The sequence below is a fragment of the Peromyscus eremicus genome, chromosome 18 (genome assembly GCF_949786415.1).
Source record: "Peromyscus eremicus chromosome 18, PerEre_H2_v1, whole genome shotgun sequence".
In the NCBI taxonomy this organism is placed as follows: Eukaryota; Metazoa; Chordata; class Mammalia; order Rodentia; family Cricetidae; genus Peromyscus; species Peromyscus eremicus.
Genome location: NC_081434.1, coordinates 24,741,089 through 24,760,573, shown reverse-complemented (window position 1 = coordinate 24,760,573; position 19,485 = coordinate 24,741,089). Strand labels below are relative to the sequence as shown.

Genomic DNA, 19,485 nt, shown 5'->3' with positions numbered 1-19,485 from the left:
TCTCACTCTACAATTTGCAAAGGGCTCAAATGGTTGGAGACTATCTCTGAAAGCAACTCAGTTGGTCTCAACCTCTTTAAAACAGCACACAGCTGGTCTCTCCCTCTCCCAGGCAGCTATGATAGCCTAAGTATTTTCTGGGTAGTTATCCTGGTCTGAGACTCTTCTAGGCAGGTAGGTTTGCCACAGAATGTCTCTCAGCAGTCTTTAGTATAAGCCTGAGGAGTGAGGAATCTAGTGTGTCTGGTCAGTTTCATGAATTTCTAAGGTTTAGGGGCTGGTTACTTCCTGAGTCTTAAGAGCCTACTTTTAGATATCCTGAGCCTCACTGAACTTCCTGAAAGATGGAATTTTTACCTCACTTTAGAACACAGTGAGTCTTGAGGAGCTTACCTCTAAAATGAACTGTTTTATTTCAAAGGAAATTTCATACAAACATAACATACAATGACACCTTGACCAGAAGTATATCAAAGCTAATATTCTATTAGCTAGAATCTTGCCCAATATAATGAAAATATTTTACTACACATATTAATTTAAAGATTAAAATTATCCTGATGAATGGTATTAATTTTATATTATGAGATTTAATTGAATTTTATTTTCTTCTCATTGTTCGTTCAAATGTAATTACATCCCTTTTCATTATTCAATTAGTGTGTTATATTTTGTCTGTGTTTTCTAATAGAAAACCACCTTTACAGAGGACTACTCCAAAGATAAACTCTTCCCATTCACTTTATCAGATGTGATCTTTTTCTTCTTCAATGTTTATTCACTATCTTTCTGGCCTGCATTAAAATGTAAGAAGTTGAAAGAAAATAATATCATCAACCAAATTCTTTTACCATTGACTTTCTGTGAGTGATTTAAGTCAAATTTTGTTTTCATAAAACTGTTATGTATAAGAAGCAGGTGATGTTTCCATTTATTGACACAGGTTGTATTAAAAGAGCTATGGCATAGAAATAAGCCTCTACAAGAGAAGATGAGTGTTTCTGTAGTGTGTGTGTGTGTGTGTGTGTGTGTGTGTGTGTGTGTGTGTGTGCTGGCATTGACTCTGCACTTCCTAATTATAGCAGACAACAGTTCCACAGCAGTGCAGTTCTGCAAGGGGCGAAGTTAACCTTGGGTTTTCATCCTACAGTCTGTCTTCTCAGTCTTATCAAGAATTATGCTACTGATTGTGGTAGCTGGCCCTCAAAGAGGGTTCTTCAAAACAACAACTCCCTCTAACAATACATTCTGTGTACTCACTGAAGACATCAGTGTCTTCTACGTCCTGAAGAAAGAGTTCTTCAGCGGTTTTACTCTTGTTCTTTATGACGTTGATACAGTGAAGAACTGACTCTGGCAATTCAATTAGATCCTAAAATTTGAATAACAAAAGTATGAGAAGGGCTACCATAAATTACATGTCAAATATTGCATTACTCATTTCCCACCAAAATTTTGAACAAACTATGTAAATAGATAAAAGTGCCTCCATATAATGGGCCTATTTCAGACAATCATATTTGCTTTGATTTTTCATTCTATTTTCAGGCAGTTATGTCTTCCTAGAAAATTCTAGGACAGCAAGTAAAGAATAATGAGGGAGTGAAGTGTAAGATTAAGTCAGTATTTCTTAACAGGTAATAGTCCACTCCTGACAGGAGACAGAAATGGGGAAATGCTATGAATGAACCTTCTGTATGCTATGAATATGTTTCTCTCATTGGGTGTTAATAAAGTTGTTTTGGCCTATGGCAAGACAGGACAAGGTCAGGAGTAATAATCAAACTAGGACTCAGAGGAAGAGGGGCAGAGTCAGTAGATACAAGGAGCCACCAAAGAAACAAAATGCCAGAGAACCAATAAGCCAAGAACCATGTGGCAATAAATAGATTAATGGAACTAGGTTAATTTAAATGTAAGAACTAGTTTAATAATAAGCCTGAGCCATCAGCCACACATTTATAATTAATATAAGCCTCTGAGTGATTATTTAGAAACAGCTGCCAGACGGGGCAAGCGAGAGAAACTCCACTTACAAAAGAAGGTTATCTAGTTATCATTTTCATTTTTATTATAGGTATTATGTTTCCAATGCCTTCATAATTTCTTGATATTTTGTTGATATATTATGAATATTTATTATGAAATAGAAATTAACCTTGGAAATATTTTCCAAAATACAATATTACCTAAATACCTTATGTAATTACTTAATATGTAATTATCAAATACTATTGAATTTATGTAACATTACAGAATGTCTATCACCAAAACCTATGTAAATAAATTTTCAAATTTGCTAAATACCTAAATAGATTGGTATTTTTATACTACTTGTACAAATGAAGTTTATTCCTATGTAAATATCAATTATTATTAGAAAGTATAATGCAAAACATACTATTTATGAAATATTTCAAACATTTAAATATATTTTAATAACAGTCCCAAAGCTATCAATAAATATCTACATGAGTAGAAACTTTCCTTGAGGAAGATAAACCACCGTGTGACTGAGTGACTGAATCTATACATATATTCTTGATACAGAAGAACATCACAGGCTTAATATCAAGAACCAAACAAAGCTTTCTGTCATATCGGGTTTCCATGAGTTAAGAAAACAGCACTTTGCCTTTATTATACCTAATGAAATACATTGTTAGTTTTAACAATTAACAACAACCAGTTTATGCAGTTAACTTTCCCCCTTACCACTACAGAAAACCAAACAAAAATCTATGACATCGTATTAAACTTGTCTTGACAGAAGTACACACTCTCCTTTTTTGTTCTCTGTCCTTTATTGAGATTGCTACTTCCTGGTTAAGAGTTTTGAACACAAATAAACAGTAGTGATTGTTATACATTCTGTAAAAGACAATCTCCAATCCTTGAATCTTTCATCTTGAGTTAATACTACAATTTATTTTCCTTATAATAAGAGATATTTGATTTCTACAAATAATTTGATGGTATCTTAAGCCAGAGTCTGAAAGATCTATTATTTCTTTATGTATGAAGCAATAAAAATATAAAACCTATCCTTTTTTGTATTTAATATTCTAGCATTTTCTCTCATTTAATAATTGCAAAAGCAACAAGATATTGTAAAATTGATGTTTAAAATAATACATAAGTGAAGAATAATTATAAATAGTGAGAAGAAGCATACTGGTAGCACAGTGGCCTATTATAAGGAAAGCCATGAGTTCAAGACCAAGTACGGGCATGGAGTAGGGAGGCAGAACTATACTTGAACTTCACAAAGTCTTCTGTTAACATAAAGCGTGAAGCAAAAAAGGAATCACAGCTACTCTTTACTTAAAATGTTTTTTGCATATAAGTATCTACCAAGGGACATTACTTATAACTTATCTAAAGCCATAGAGATGCACATGAAAAACACACAGGGGTTTGGGGATTTAGCTCAGTGGTAGAGTGCTTGTCTAGCAAGAGCAAGGCCCTGGATTTGATCCCCAGCTCCAGAAAAAAAAAAGAAAAACACACAGAAGTAAAATTCTTTAAAAAAAAAAAAACCTTTCAATAAAGACTTAAAAGTTTGATTGATGCTTTGAAATTTTTATTTGTTGCTATTTTATTGGCTTAAGCTCCAAGTTTGAGTATTTCTTGCCATCTATTCCTTTGGAATGTTATTTCTTCTATTTTGTTCTAGAGGTTTCAGGTATGCCATTAAGTTCCTAAAATCAGGTCTTTCCATTTTTTATGTAGACACTCAGTGCTATGAACTACCCTCTTAGAACTGTTTTTATTGTATCTACTTGTAGATACAAACAGGAAGGAAAGAAATCAAATTATCATTATTCGAAGATGATACAATACTATATATAAGTGACTGTAAAAGTTCCATCAGGAAACTCCTATAGTTTCAGCAAAGTAAGTGGATACAAAATTAATATACACACATAAAAACAATAAGTACCCTTCCTCTATACAAATAACAAGTGAACTAAGAAAGATAACAGGGAAATAACACCTTTCACAATAGTCTTAAGTATAAAATATCTTGGGGTAACTCTAACCAATCAGTGAAAGACTTGAATGATAAAACTCTAAGACATCGAAGAAAGAAAAAGACAATATCACAAGATAGAAAGAGCTCCTATGATTATGGATCAGTAGGATTAACAGAGTTAAAATGACCATCATGACAAAAGGAATTTACAGATTCAATGCAATCCCAATCAATATTTCAATACAATTGTTCATAGATCTTGAAAGGCCAACTTTAGCATCATATAGAAACATACAAAATCAGGATAGCTAAAACAATTCTGAATGATAAAAGAAATGTTGTAGGTGTCACTATCCCCAATTTCAAGTTGTACTATAAACAGTAATTTAAAAAAAACAGCATAGTAATGGTACAAAACAGACACACTAATTAATGGAATCAAATTGAAGACTCAGACATAAAAGTACACAATTATGGACACATGATTTTTAGTTTTTAAAAAAGGAGGCAGAAATAGACACTGGAAAAGGACAGCGTCTTCCACAACTGATGCTGGTCAAACTGAATGGCCGCATGCAAAAGAATGCAACTAGATCCATACTTATTACCCAGCACAAAACTCAACTCCAGATGGATCAAAGACCTCCACAGAGGCTTTTGGTGGTTCTCCACAAACTGATGGCGAGGCTGAAGAAAGAAACCTACATAACTCACTGAATATGGAGAACTCAAGCTGGTGCCTGCCTATAGCTCTCACTTCTATGAACTAATATTCACAGTACTAAAATGTACTCTACATATTACCAAAGGAGAAAGACAAACACCAAACTGTCTGATATATAATGATGACCTGCTTACAAGATATGTTAGTGCTGTAGTGGCACAAAGATTATGGGAGTAACCAACCTGTGTCTGATAGATTTAATGTTCAATCCGTTCCCAACACTGGGTAGCCAAGAACCTGAGACTAGATAACTAGGGGGAAAACTAATACTACCTTTCTGCTAAATTACTCCTCAGATATTCTGCTATACTTATAGATCAGTGCCTTTCCTAGCCTCCATCAGAGATGTTGCAGTCGATGTGAATGAGTACAGAAAGTGACAGCCAAAAATTATGCAGAGAGTCAGAGATCTTGGAACACTCAGTTCTAAATGGGATGTCTCCATTAAAGCACTCCACTCAGGGATCAGGGAACACTATAGAGGAGAATTTGGAAAGACTGTAAAAGCCAGAGGGATGGATAACACCAAGGAAACAAGACCTAGACACAGCAGGATCATGCACATATGAACTCACAGGGACTGGCAGCATGCACAGGGCCTGCAGGGGTCTGTACCTGATGGGGTCCCAGCACTGAGAGAGAAGTGGATAAAAGCCGATCCCTAACCCAGAAACTATAATTAATAACCACTCTCAAATGAAAAATGAGTTCTCTCTAATGTAATCTCACTGGGGGATACAAATTACTCTTAAGGGCAGGCTCCATGCCCTGGGGTAGATGGCCAGTAAAAAAGATACTCAAATAGCATCTTTGGAAGTTCTTTGTCTCATAATGATTTATCGGAAAAAAAAAAAAAATATATATATATATATATATATCTCCTCACAGGTCTTTTGCTTTTATTGTGTATGCAAATGTGTGTGTGTACACGTTTCATGTGCTTTTTCTTTGGCATATTTTCTTCTGCTTGTTTTTTTTTAATTTTATTATTATTTAGATGTATCTTTATTTTCAAAGGAGAGACAGACTGGGAGTGAATTTATCTAGGAGCCCAAATGGGGAGGATCTTGGAGAAATTAGGTGAAAGGAAATCATAATCAGAATGCATTGTATCAAAAAACGTATCTTAAATCATGAAAAAAAAAAGGCTTAAAGTAAAGGCTCAGGGATCATTGCAGAGAAAACCAAATTTAAGAGCCAGAGGTACAGGACGACGACAATTAAGCCGTGTATTAATTCAGACACATCAGGAAGTTTCATATGAGCTCACAGTAGTTGTGACAGTATGCACAAGTTCTGTGCAAGCACAATCCAAACCATATGCCAGCATGAAGAGAAGTGGTCATGAAGTCTCTCCCCTAGCTAAGGAGCTACTAGGAACTAAGAGCTACTGGGAAAGGGAGAGATGACTTTCTTTCTTTCTTTCTTTCTTTCTTTCTTTCTTTCTTTCTTTCTTTCTTTCTTTTTTTTGTTTTTGTTTTTGTTTTTCGATACAGGGTCTCTCTATGTAGCTTTGCACCTTTCCTGGAACTCACTCGGTAGCCCAGGCTGGCCTCGAACTCACAGAGATCTGCCTGGCTCTGCCTCCCGAGTGCTGGGATTAAAGGCATGTGCCGGTAGGATTTGCTGAAGGAGGCGGAGGCAGGAGGATCACGAGTTTGAGCCAGCCCGGGCTACACATAACCAAAAATATAAGAGATGACTGTCTTTAAGAGCATGACCCTTCTTAGGTGGACCACATTCCATCCAGCAGAAGGCAACACATCCAAGAGTTTATGGGCAGCACCGATTTTTCATTTTGAGTTTAAAACAAAAGGACATATAGGTGAGTGGGAAGGGAAGATGAGGTAGGTTTTGGAGGAAGATTTGGGGAATAGTACGAATATGAACCCAGGCAGTGGGACTGGGACCTGTCCTTAGTGCATGAGCTGGCTTTTTGGAACCTAGGGCCTATGCTGGGACACTTTGCTCAGCCTAGGTGCAGGGAAGAGGGGACTGGACCTGCCTCAACTGAATGTACCAGGCTGAGCTGAATCCCCAGGGGAGTCCTTGCCTTGGAGGAGATGGGAATGGGGGATGGATTGGGGTGGGGGCACGGGAGGAGGGAGGATAGGGGAATCTGTGCTGATATGTAAAGTTAAATTAATTATAAAATTAAAAAAAGAAAAGAAGTAAAGATGCTAGTTGTAAATGTAAGTTTAAATAAGAATTTGTAAATGTAAGCTTAAATAAAAATATAAGAAGTAAATGAAAAACAAAATACACTATATGAAATTCTCAATGAACTAATGACAAATGAACAAATGTGGAACACTTACAGTGTCACTACTGTCACTCTGAGTTTCTGACTCCTTTTCAACCTCATCGTTCTCCAAGGAAGAAATGCTGATTTTCTCCAATTCAGCTTCTATTTCTTCTCTGAGCTCTGCATCACTGTCATCATTGTCCTCCATAATTCTTAACGATCAAAAAATAGAACTTCAAAAAGAATCTAATGTCTCTAAAAAGTGATGGGTTCTGTAATTTGTCACACAATCCAATATGCACATAGACATCTAATTTAAAGAAACTTCTATGGCACCATATTAGACTAGCTCTATATGATAAGGAACATGGCTTTGCCTATTGATTCACTCAGGTTTTAAAGTATTTGACCACAAGATGGCCAAAACTATTACTATTCTTTCATTTCAAGAAAAAAAATTGAATTAACTGGCCTATCTCCCACAATTAAGAAATTCCAAGGTAATCTTGTCTTTGCAAACACAGTTTGTTTAAAAAGATGAACAGTTTGACTATCTAGAGATTAAGACACACCTAGAAAAACTCAAATCTATTTCTGGAAGAAATCTATGGCTACTTTGTATGCATTGAGTCCAAAGTCTAGTAATTCTGCCTTACACAGCCACATGTTCTTGCTAATGTGGCACCCAGTGACAGATCATGTACAGAATATTAATATAAAATTTGTGTTTAAATCATTAATGCTTGAAATGGATACTGATCACATAGTACTAAGTCTTTACATCCTCATCATCACCACCACCATAATGGTGTCCCAGATACTCAGGACTGTGGTAGGCCAAGTGCTAGAGGTTAAATAGATAATTGATGATCTTCACAAGAAATTAACAGACAAAAGATTATATCATAATTGTTTACATAAGAACACTAATGTCTGAAGAGGCTAATTAACCATTTCAAGCCATTATGCTAATAAAAAAGAGATAAGATGGTGATTCAGAGATACTGAGTCCAAAGTCAGTCATCTTACTACTAAAGAGCCTTCCAGACAAGCTCATCTCCCCAGGAAACCCTCTGTATAACACCTTTCCTGATAGTGTTGAAAACTGTATGTCATAAATAAACTATCAAAAAGTTAATCTGTTGCATTGGATCAACATGTTTTAACAACAAGATAGAATAGGAAAAGTTAGGATGATGCAGAAATCAAAATATGGCTGCACCATATATACTAAAGATAAAAAAAATCTGTAACAATTTTTGGTTTTGCTCTACGTATTTACATGTTCATGCACATGTGCATGAGTTGTAACACATTGCATGTTTGCATACTATTTTCGCTTTATTGTAAGTCCTGGGGCGGAGGAGGGTTTGAAAACGAACTGGTCAGATCTCACCTTTTCCCCTACAGCATTTCCCCAAACATTTCCTATTCCTCAAGTCCTTAGATGTTCTTGTTTTTTCTTCCCTTTCCTTCTTTTTCTCATTTAACTTGGATCAACATTTAATCAAAGCCATGCCATGTGCTTCATTTACTATTGACTGAACAGAATAACTCAGTGTTCTTAGTCTCTCTCTCTCTCTCTCTTTTTTTTTTCTGAGACAGAGTTTCTCTATGTAATTTCGGTGCCTGTCCTGGATCTCACTCTGTAGACCAGGCTGGCCTCGAACTCACAGAGATCCACCTGGCTCTGCCTCCCAAGTGCTGGGATTAAAGGCTTGCACCACCACCATCCAATGTGTTCTTAGTCTTTAAAGTCTAATTATCACAGAAAATGAAATGAAACACTTGTTTAGGGCTTTTTAGGTCACTTTTTTTAATGCATCCTGTTGGGAGAGGACCTGCTATGAAGCAATTTTCCTCCAACATAAAACTGTCCATCTTGTGGGGAAGTTCCTCATGACACAGAATATAAAGGAAGGTAAAACATTCCACCCTGATAGGAAACTTCTTAAGACACAGAATGTTCTAAAGGGGAAGGGAAACATTCCACCCTGCAGGGAAGCTCATTAAACTCAGTAGGCAAACTATTAGAAGGCTTCCCAAAAGTCCTGTACCCCAGCATATTCACTAGGCCGCTCCCTCCTCACGCATCTTACTTACCAGCACTAGGGACTGCCTAGAAGAGGCTCAGACCGGCCACCTGGAAGAAACAGAGACAAACAGCTCAGCAGCCTAGGAGTCAGCTTGGGCTTCCTTCAGACTCTACAGTGTCTTTCACGTTTCCAGCATCTGTGAGCTCCCAGCCCTGCTGGAGTGGGCTTTTGGTGACCCAGCTTTATGGTGATTCAGTCATTTCTGAAATACCTCCTCAAACATATCCCTGTAAATAATCCCAATAAAACTCGCCTGTTCACCGAGTTGGATTTTGGCGGTACCCTTAACTTTGGTTTGTCATAGGTTTCCCGTGTGGGGCGAGTAGGCATTTGCTCAGCTCTCCCCAGGAATAGGGTCACTAAAGGGAGTGGCTCTTCTTACTATAAACATTCTTCCAATACCCTAAATCAGACTTTGTCACCTACAGAATTGTGTCCCACTCAGTAATCCTTTTCCATACGGCCTCATCGTACATGTTACTTCTCTGGATGGCTCTCCACATAAACATGGACTCGTATCGGATCTCCAAAGCTAAGAGAGGGAAAATAAAATTTGCCTGTGCTTGCCTCTCCTGTAACTATGGACATCACGTAGCTTTCCTCCCCACTAGGGATTTCATGACCATTTTCTGTGTTCACTGAGAAATGAGAACTTAAATTTACACCAAGACATCTGTGTATATATATATATATATATATATATATATATATATATATATATATATATATATATATATATAGGATCCTAGTGTCAGTAAGCCGCCCTAAGACTATCTCCAGTTGACAATGAATCACCTGGGCTCTCTAACTGTCTAAAGTGGAAAAGGATTAAGGAGCTCTCCTCGTCAGCCATGGCACAGAACAGCCAAACGTTCTGCAGAAAGTAACAACAACAAAATCATTACCTATGGGTCCTGTGCAAAGGGGAGGGTCGATGGGAAGTAAAGAACTGACAGTTGAGGTCGGGTGGGGTCGAGAGGAGTATGGCAAGCTCTCAAGCTGGCCCGAAGGAATTGCAAGTTTTGAGAGAGCTAGGAAAATCCTGAAAGGAAGGGGCTGGAGTCCTGCGTACCGTGCAGTTCCCGGGCACCCCGTCCTGGAGTTTGGCCTGCAGATAGGGCCGTTTGGTGCCCTGCCCACCAGATTGGACGCACCTCTGTGACCACTGCGGACCTGACCGGCTCACACTCACCCTTCTCACTCACCAGAGCGATCTGGGCTTCCTGGGAGCCAGCGCCCACAGCCGCTCAACAAATCGTAACCATGGCAACAGCCAATCCAGGGACGGCGGGGCAGCCTTTCTTTACAGGTGCCCCGACAGGACAAACAACTTTGATTCTAAATTAGAATAGTCACTGCGTTAGGAAGAGGAAATCATTTTTCTTTCGAGGTAATTATTGATATTTATATAATTTGGGAAATGACTCAACGACGATATGGCATTTTGTTATAATTATTCAAGTAGAGGAAACAGCAATCAACTACTAGATATCTATGTAAATACTATTTCTTCTACAACACTCTTTTTTTTTTTTTTTTTTTTTTGGTTTTTCAAGACAGGGTTTCTCTGTGTAGCTTTGCGCCTTTCCTGGAACTCACTCTGTAGACCAGGCTGGCCTCAAACTCACAGAGATCCGCCTGGCTCTTACAACACTCTTTTAAAAAGTGACTTGTGAGGCTGAGGTGTGGAGAAGAAACCAATAAATAGTTTGATGCCACAATAGTTTTTTTGAAGAATGAAAGAATTCTCAGTTGTCAATTAATGCTTTATCAAGTCTTTAATCCTAAGTATGTGTGGGGTAGCAAATTTGAAGTTATTTTATCATAAAAAATTTACTGTAAAATACTGACAGAAACCATTGGATACAAACCCCAAAGCCCAATGTATTCTTTAAAATAATATCTTAGTGTCTTTTGCAGAGCAACTATAAGCATTTATAAAAATTTATTATTTTAATAATTAGTGGTTTAATTTTTTAAAGTTTACAAACAAGCTATTATATTCTAAGAAGTCATGATTAAACACAAACAAACATGTTATGAAGCCTTTGAAAGAAAACAAACAGAGAGTAAGTCTAGTAACAATGATATTTAATTAAACCAACAAAATACGCTGAGAAAGTGGCAGCTATTCTGTACTGAAAAACCACATTTGTACTTTACGAGAAAGAAAATAACTTGACAATATCTGGCTTAAGATATAATAAACGGCGCACGCCTTTAATCCCAGCACTCGGGAGGCAGAAGCAGGAGGATCTCTGTGAGTTCGAGGCCAGCCTGGTCTCCAAAGCGAGTTCCAGGAAAGGTGCAAAGCTACACAGAGAAACCCTTTCTCAAAAAAAACAAAAAAAAAAAAAAAAAGAAAAGAAAAGAAAAAAAGATATAATAAACTTTAAAGTATTTTCTTTATCAAAGGCCATGCTCAGCATCCATTTATTTCAGTTTAATTACTAATTTATAAACTATTATAACTATTTATTTTAAATGCTTGGGTTAGCATATTGGGCTTCATATGTTAAAAACATTTTAAGATTAATTTTGTTTCTAATTATCAAACCAGTGACTTTTTCATAAAAATATTCACTCTAATTGAAGCTTACTTTTAAATAGCTAATCTTAGAAAGTGCTGATTTTGAAAATGTCCAAATGAATTTGTCAAGAACATTCATATAAGATACATAGAAAGCCTTTCTGAAGATAATCCATGATGATTGGAATTTTAAGGATGTGTTATCACTTTATGCATATGGATGTTTTGTCTGCGTGTATGTCTTTGAACTCTGTACATGCTTGATGTCTGAGGAGGAGAGAAGAGGGCATCCAATTCCCTGGAACTAGAGTTACAGGTATGAACCTCCATGTGGTACTGGGAACTGAACCTGGGTTGTTTGTGAAACAAATGCTTTTATTCACTGAACCATCTCCCCACCCCAAGGACTGAGGTTTTTTTTGTTTTGTTTTTTTTTTTCATTTTACATACTAACCACAGTTCCCATCCCTCCCTTCCTCCCGCTGCTCCCTCCACCTCCCCCTCCCCACCCCCCATCCAATTCTCTGGAGGGAAAGGCCTCCCATGGGGAGTAAACAACTTCTGGCTTATCAAGTTGAGGCAGGACCAAGCCACTCCCCTTTGCATCAAGGATGAGCAAGGTATGCCACCATGGAGAATGGTCTCCAAAAGCCAGTTCATGTACCCGGGATAAATTCTAGTCCCACTGCCAGGGGCTCCTCAAACAGATCAAGCCACCCAACTGTCACCCACATTCAGAGGGCCTAGTTTGGTCCCATGCAGGCTCCCTAGTGTCAGTCCAGAGTCCTGAGCTCCCACTAGCTAGGGTCAGGTGTCTGTGAGTTTCCCCATCATGATCTTGACCCCCCCTTGTTCCTATAATCCCTCCTCCCTCTCTTCAACTGTACTCCAGGAGCTCAGCCCAGTGCTTGGCTGTGGACTTCTGCATCTGCTCCCATCAGTTACTGGATGAAGGTTCTGTGATGACCATTAGGGTAGTTACCAATCTGATTACAGGAGATGGCCAGTTAAGGTCCCCTCTCCACTACTGCTAGGAGTCTTAGCTGGGGTCGTCCTTGTGGATTCTTGAGAATTTCCCTAGCCCCTGGTTTCTCCCTAGCCCCATAATGTTTCCCTCTATCAAGATATCTCTTTCATAGATCTCCCTCGCCTTCGCTCCCCCAACTCCACCATCTTGTTCCTTTATGTTCTCATCTCCCATCCCCTCCCTACCGCCTCCCTCCCCCAGTTTACCCAGGATGTCTTATCTATTTCTCCTTTCTTGGGCGATGCATATGTATCTCTCTTGTTACCTAGCTTCTCTGAGACTATGGATTGTAGTCTGGTTATCCTTTGTCTGACATCTGATAAAGTATTGAGATTTTTACAGTCATATTTTTCTTAGGATTACTTTAGAAGAAAATTGTTAACTCTAAGTATTAATGGTAATTAAACTAGAACATTATCAACCAAATAGATACAAACTGCAACAAATATCTAAGATAGTTACAGGTTAGAAGCAGTATATTTTGTTGCTTTTTGTAGAAACACAATTAGCTGAAAAATCTTCCTAGGAAACATAGCCTCAGTTTGAGTATGTTAGTTTAGCTCAGTGGTTCTCAACCTGGGGTTTGCAACCCCTTTGGCAAACCTCTATCTCCAAAAATATTTACATTACAATTCATAACAATAGAAAAATTACAGTTATGACCTAGCAATTAAATGATTCAGTTCACCACAACATAAAGAGCTGTATTAAGGGGTCACAGCATTAGGAATGTTGGTAACAGCTGGTTTAGCTTATCCATAACCATTTTACCTTGAATGGGTATTTTTTTTAAGTTGAATAGAAAACACTACTTCGTGTAAATGTTAAGAATCATTCCCAAGTGTGACTGATGGAAATGCTAACAGCCCACTACAGCATATTTCCTTTAGAGAACATGTAATAGACATTTATTTATTAAGAGAATGAAAAGATGAGAAATAACTGCTTGGTAACCAATAGGAATAATATTTCCTTAAAATGGTTAATTGAAGAACGAAACTATTTTTACTTAATAGTATTTGGGATAGCTATAATCCCTGTATATGCAATTGATATAAAGAGCAATTTAGTGCTAAAATAGCTGCCCAGAAATCACACTGGTTTGATTTTTTTGTAGAGTACCTATGAGTAATATATTTTGGGGGGTAAATTCACTTTTTTATTGAAAACATTTTTTTTCTTTTACAATATATTCTCGTCACAATTTCACCTCCCTCATCTCATCCCAGATCCTCCCCGCATCCTCACTCTTCAAACTCCATGCTTTCTTCCATTCTCTTTTAAGAAAACAAGTAGGCAAATAAAAATGACAAACAAATCAGTATTTTTAAAAAGTATTACATAAAGCAGTGAAAACACACTAGAGACACAGACACACACATTAAACCCATAGAAACACAAAATCAGAAGCCATAACATACAAGCAAAAGACAAGTAAGATAAAAAAAAATGTCCAAAGTGATGTGAGATGGAAAATCTACAGGAATATCATCAAGTTTTTGTTATGTTGGCTCTCTACTGCTAGACATGGTGCCTAGCCTTAAGTGTGGTTTGAATACTCAGTGAGACTCCATTGGAGAAAACCAGTTTTTCTTTTACAAATGGTTGTCAGTTGGAGATAGATTTTTTTGGCTAGTGATGGGAGATGATGTGCTTTGCCCTCTCAGCATTAGGACCCTTTCTGGTTTGGACCTATGCAGATCCTACGCATGCTGCCGCAGACAACATGAATTCATATGCACATCAGTCCTGTTGTGCCTGTAAGGTCTTGTTTCCTTAGTGTCTTCCATCCTCTCTGGCTCTTAAACTCTTTCTGCCTCCTCTTCTGCGTAGATCCCTGAGCCCAGAGTGGAGGGGTTTGATGAAGGCTTAGGACTGACTATTCCAATGTCTCTCACTCTCTGCACATTGTCCAGTCCTGGGTATCTGTTTTAGTTCCCATCTCCTACAAAGGGAAGATTATCTGATGATGGCTAAGCCAGAAAAAGATATATGGGTATAGCAGATTGACATTAGGAGTCATTTTATGGCTATGTTCTTTTAGCAAAATAACAGTATCTGGTTTTTCCTTAGGTCTGTTGTCTACCTAGTCTCAGTTCTTGGCCCTCAAGCAGGGTTAGGCATGGGTTCTGTCTCACAGAGTGGGCCTTAAGTCCAGTCAGTCATTGGTTGATAACTCCCACCAATTTTGTGCTGCCATTGCACCAGTATATTGTGAGGTCAGATTACCTTTGTAGATCAAAAGGTTTGTAGTAGGGTTGGTGTTTACCTTTCTCATCTGGCAGCATGCAGAGACCCTTCCAGTACCATAAACAATAGTCATGAGTATCAAAGGCTCTAATTGGGCACCAGCTCGACTTCTCTGTGTTTGATGAGATATGGAAGTGTTGTCTTTCAGTAATAGGGCCTTCCCATCAATTTAAAGAGAGCAACCAATAGCCAAGGCAATAGGCTGAGTTGTTTGGGGGTTTCCATGGTGCCCCTTTGGCCAACAATTCAATTAGTTGTAACACATTCCTGCACTAAAATATTTTCATAAGAAGACATTTCTGTGTTCATTTTTTTAAAAATATATTGTTTGTGTGTGCATCTGCATGGATGCAGGAAGATACGCTCATGCCACCACATGTGTGAGGGGATCAATGGACAACTCTTAGGAGTATCTTCTTTTCCTGTAGTTCATGGGACCCAGAGATCCAACTTGGGTCATGAGACCTGTATGCAAGAGCCTCTACCCACTGAGTTATCTCACAGGCTGGAGTGATTGGAGTTTCAACATATCCTCTATAGTGTTGTATTGGTGAAATTATTAAGGCCACTCCACGTAGTTAAAAGGGAGGTTTATTTTGTGGGGTAACTTACAAGTGAAGGAATAGGTTGCAGGGTCTGGGAAAGGTGTAACGCAGTCCGGCAGTGTTCTCTGGAGAACTCTGCTTGGTCTACCTTCAGCGTCCTGGGTCCAGGAACCAAGAGAGCTGGTCCATCAGGATCTCGGGTATTCAGCATCTTCTGTCGGCCCCGTCTTGTAGGCATGACAGTTACCAAAGCCTCAATGGGGGTTGGAACTTCCAGATCAAAGCTGGAATGGCTACCCACTATATCATTGGGCTCTTAAACCCATGTGTTCTCTTCCCCTGAAATATGGCTTCATATTAAAGGTCTTTTTCTGACTTTTCTTGCAGCTACCATGATCACATACTTGCCATGAATAGAATGGCTCATCGATTATCCTCAATTCCCATTGCTCTAACCAACCACTATGCAAACTTTCACTGGATACCCACCATTTGCCATTTTAGAATGTGGTGTGATAAGATAAGAGGTAACCAGCCGGGCGGTGGTGGTGCACGTCTTTAACCCCAGCACTAGGGAGGCAGAGGCAGGAGGATCTCTGTGAGTTCTAGGCCCGCCTGGGTTACAGAGTGAGTTCCAGGAAAGGCACAAAGCTACACAGAGAAACCCTATCTCGAAAAACAAAAACAAACAAACAAAAACCTCTTTGTTGGCATTGGACTGAGTTCTTTGTACACATAATCTCATTTAATTTTTGAAACATCCTTTCAAGAGGAACACTATTTCAGTCCTCCTCTACAGATAATGGCACCAAAGCTTAGAAACTTCATCAACAGTAGTTTATGCCTTTCGCTTTGTTTTTAACTTTTGCGACTTTTTTGTTTTGTTGTTGTTCAATTAAAATGTAATTACACAGACTATGTTCTTCCCTTTTCTATCTCCTACTTCCCAGTTCTCCACTCCTCATTCCCTCTCAAATTCAGGGCCTCTTTTTCTTTAACTGTTATTGTTACATACACATATGCATAAATCTATAAATACAGCCTGACTAAGTCCATTTAGTGTTGCTTGAATGTGTATGATTTCACGGCTGACAGTTTGGTAAAGAAAAACCAACTAAAGGGCTCAACTCATCCCTGGGGAAAGGTAATTATCCCACTCTCTGCGTTCCTTAGTAGTTCTTTGTCTAGGGATGAGGCTTTGAGACTCCATGTTAGCACTGTCCATGTTAGCATTCCTATTGGTGTTACCATTGTTCACGTCTTGTTTAGGCAGCCATGTTATTGAGGTCTCATGGCTCTCTGTTATTTCTAGGAGACTTCCTGGTCCTCAGGCTCTTATGGACCTCCTTCTTCTCTCCCCAATTAAAGGTCTCATGTTCCTTTCATTTCCCTCCCATACCCTGTGTACCTTGCTATTCCTCTCTCTATCCCCTCCCATTGCTGTGATACATTTCTACTCTTCTGGTTTCTGTAGTTATTCTAGGATGTATGCGTCATATACTTACATCTGAAGAATTGTAGCTAAGAACCACAGATGAGAGAGAATTTGTGGCATTTATCTTTCTGAGTCTGGCCTCATTATTTTATGTTTCTTTACAGATGAATAGTATTCCATTATGTATATGTACCACATTTTCATTATCTATTTGTCAATTGAAGGTCATGTACTTTGTTTCTATTTCCTATCTATTGTTACTATAATGACAGTGAACACAGCTGTGAGAGTATCTGTGGAGAAAGATGTAGAGTACTTTGGGCATATACCAATGAATGGGATAGATGATTTATATAGTAGATTTAGTTTTACCTTTTGGAAGATTCTCTACACTAATTCCCATAGTGGTTGCGAGATTTTGAAATCTCATCCACAGTGAGGCAGTGGTCCCTTTCCCCACATCCTCTCCAGTCTTTGTTGTCAGTTGATCTGTTGTTCTTAGACATCCGACTAGGGTAAGATGAAATGGCAAGGTTGTTTGATTTGCCTTTCCATAATGACTAAGGATGATGAACATTCCTGAGGTATATTTCTTGTCTATTTTTATTTCTTCTTTTGAGAGCTCTTTGTGTATATTCATCACTTACTTTTTGGATGATTTTGTTTTGTTTTGCTTTACTTTGTTCCTCTGTCATATGTACAGCAAGCAAACATGTTCTTCTACTCTGGGGCATCTTTTTCACTCAGTTGATTCTTTCATTATCTATAAGGAAGCTTTTTAGTTTTATGAGGTCATGCTTGTCAATTATTGGTCTAATTTCATTGAAGTCCTGTTCATGACACCCTTTCCTACATCTGTGTCATGCAAGTTATTTCCTGTTTTTCTTCTAGTGGTTTCAGTTTCTCATTTAGTGCATTGATCCATTTGTAATTGATCTTTGCACAAGGTGATAGATATGGGCCTAATTTAATTATTTTACATGTGAGCATCCAGTTTTCAAAACATCCTTTGCTAAAGAGGCTATCTTTTATCCACTGGATAGTTTTGACAATTTTGAGCTCTGACAGAATTCAACTGAGTGACTTCAGACAAGCTACTTTTCCTCCCTGAATTTTTATCCTCATTGGTAGTAGTAGACATAGTAACATAATCTCACATAATTTGTAAAATTTTGATTATCAGTGGAATTTGTAAAAAAAAAAAAAAGACACATTGTAAAGTGTGGAGAAAAATAACAGCTTAATTATCATGTTTTATAGCCTTTATAACCAAATTCTCTTTTTGGTTCTTTGTCATCCAAATACATTTCCTTCTTCCTTTTTTATCCCTTCCCCCTTCCCCCCCCCGACCCCCCCCCCTGCTTTTTACTGTCATGCTCTATTTTTCGTTGTTGTTGTTGTTGTTGTTTGTTTTTTGAGAAAGGGTTCTCTGTGTGGTTTTGGTGCCTGTCCTGGATCTCACTTTGTAGACCAGGCTGGCCTCGAACTCACAGAGATCTGCCTGGCTCCACCTCCCAGGTGCTGGGAATAAAGGCTACCACTGCCCAGCACTGTCATGCTCTTATGCTGTTTTCCATTCTCATTTTCATTTTGCAATTTAGAAACATTCATGTCTTATGAACCAGTGTATGAGCTTTTTAAATTATCTCTCTGTTTTGTGTTGCTTTTTAACTTGTCTTCCACAGGTTGCCAGAATTATGGCTTAAATTACCTTCAGGGCACAAAGAGAAAATTCTTTAATAACCTTGTGAGATGTTACCCAGTAGAATCACAGTACTTGATACTTGATTCTACTTTCACTTTTCGATAAATCTTATCAGCATTTTCTCTCTCTCTCTCTCTTCTCTCTCTCTCTCTCTCTCTCTCTCTCTCTCTCTCTCTCTCTCTCTCTCCTCATATGACGACTCTATTTGACTTACTAGACCTTTTTCAATTAAAATTCAGAGGACATAGCTTATTTCATCTTTCCAATGAAGCTTCAACAATCTTGTCTCTCATTTGGCACCTAATTCAGATTTGGCAACAGGGTTGAATATTTTACTTCTTGACATGCTCTGACTTGTTCAGCCTTGCTTTTTCATCATTTGCTAATTCAAAGGAACACAAAAACAATAGCAACAAGCAATTAAATCTAATTGAGCTAATGAAAAGCAATCCTATGAATAGGAGAATTATTGTAAAATGTTCATCTTTATAGGGTTCATGGTTTAGAATGTTTGCTGTTGGACCATTTAATCAATCACCTAAGTGAGAACTGAAAAAAAGAAATACATACCAAGACATTATTTAAATTAATTTAGAACAAATGCCTCGTTCATAGTAAAAGCAAATTTTCACCTTCCTTATCACAAATATTTATATATAAAAACACATTGCAACACATTTGTGTATCATTGTGTTAGCCCATCTTTATTGTTGCCACCTTGTGAGGCTTGTGAATGAACAGACCATCAGGTTACCACATCTTAGTCTTGTAAACATCATGGTCTTTCTTGGATTATTGCTTAAATACCCAGTGTGTTCTGTTCTGACATTTTCAAGTTGAATTGCTGTTTTGAAATTACTGTGACCATCCTCCTTACCAACTCAATTCCCTTTCCAAATGCTTAACCTCTTTTGACTTTGATGTAACACTTCTCCAGTAATATCTTCCTCTA

The 19,485-nt window shown here is 38.0% G+C and overlaps 1 protein-coding gene across 1 annotated transcript in view; it reads right to left on the bottom strand.

The window, feature by feature from the left end:
- Lrriq1 (leucine rich repeats and IQ motif containing 1) overlaps positions 1–7,153 on the bottom strand; it is a 164,479-nt gene extending 157,326 nt beyond the window's left edge. The window contains 2 exon segments of the mRNA XM_059245811.1: positions 1,261–1,372; positions 7,019–7,153. Coding sequence (XP_059101794.1) covers positions 1,261–1,372; positions 7,019–7,153 — 247 coding nt within the window.
- Between the last annotated feature and the right edge of the window lie 12,332 nt (positions 7,154–19,485).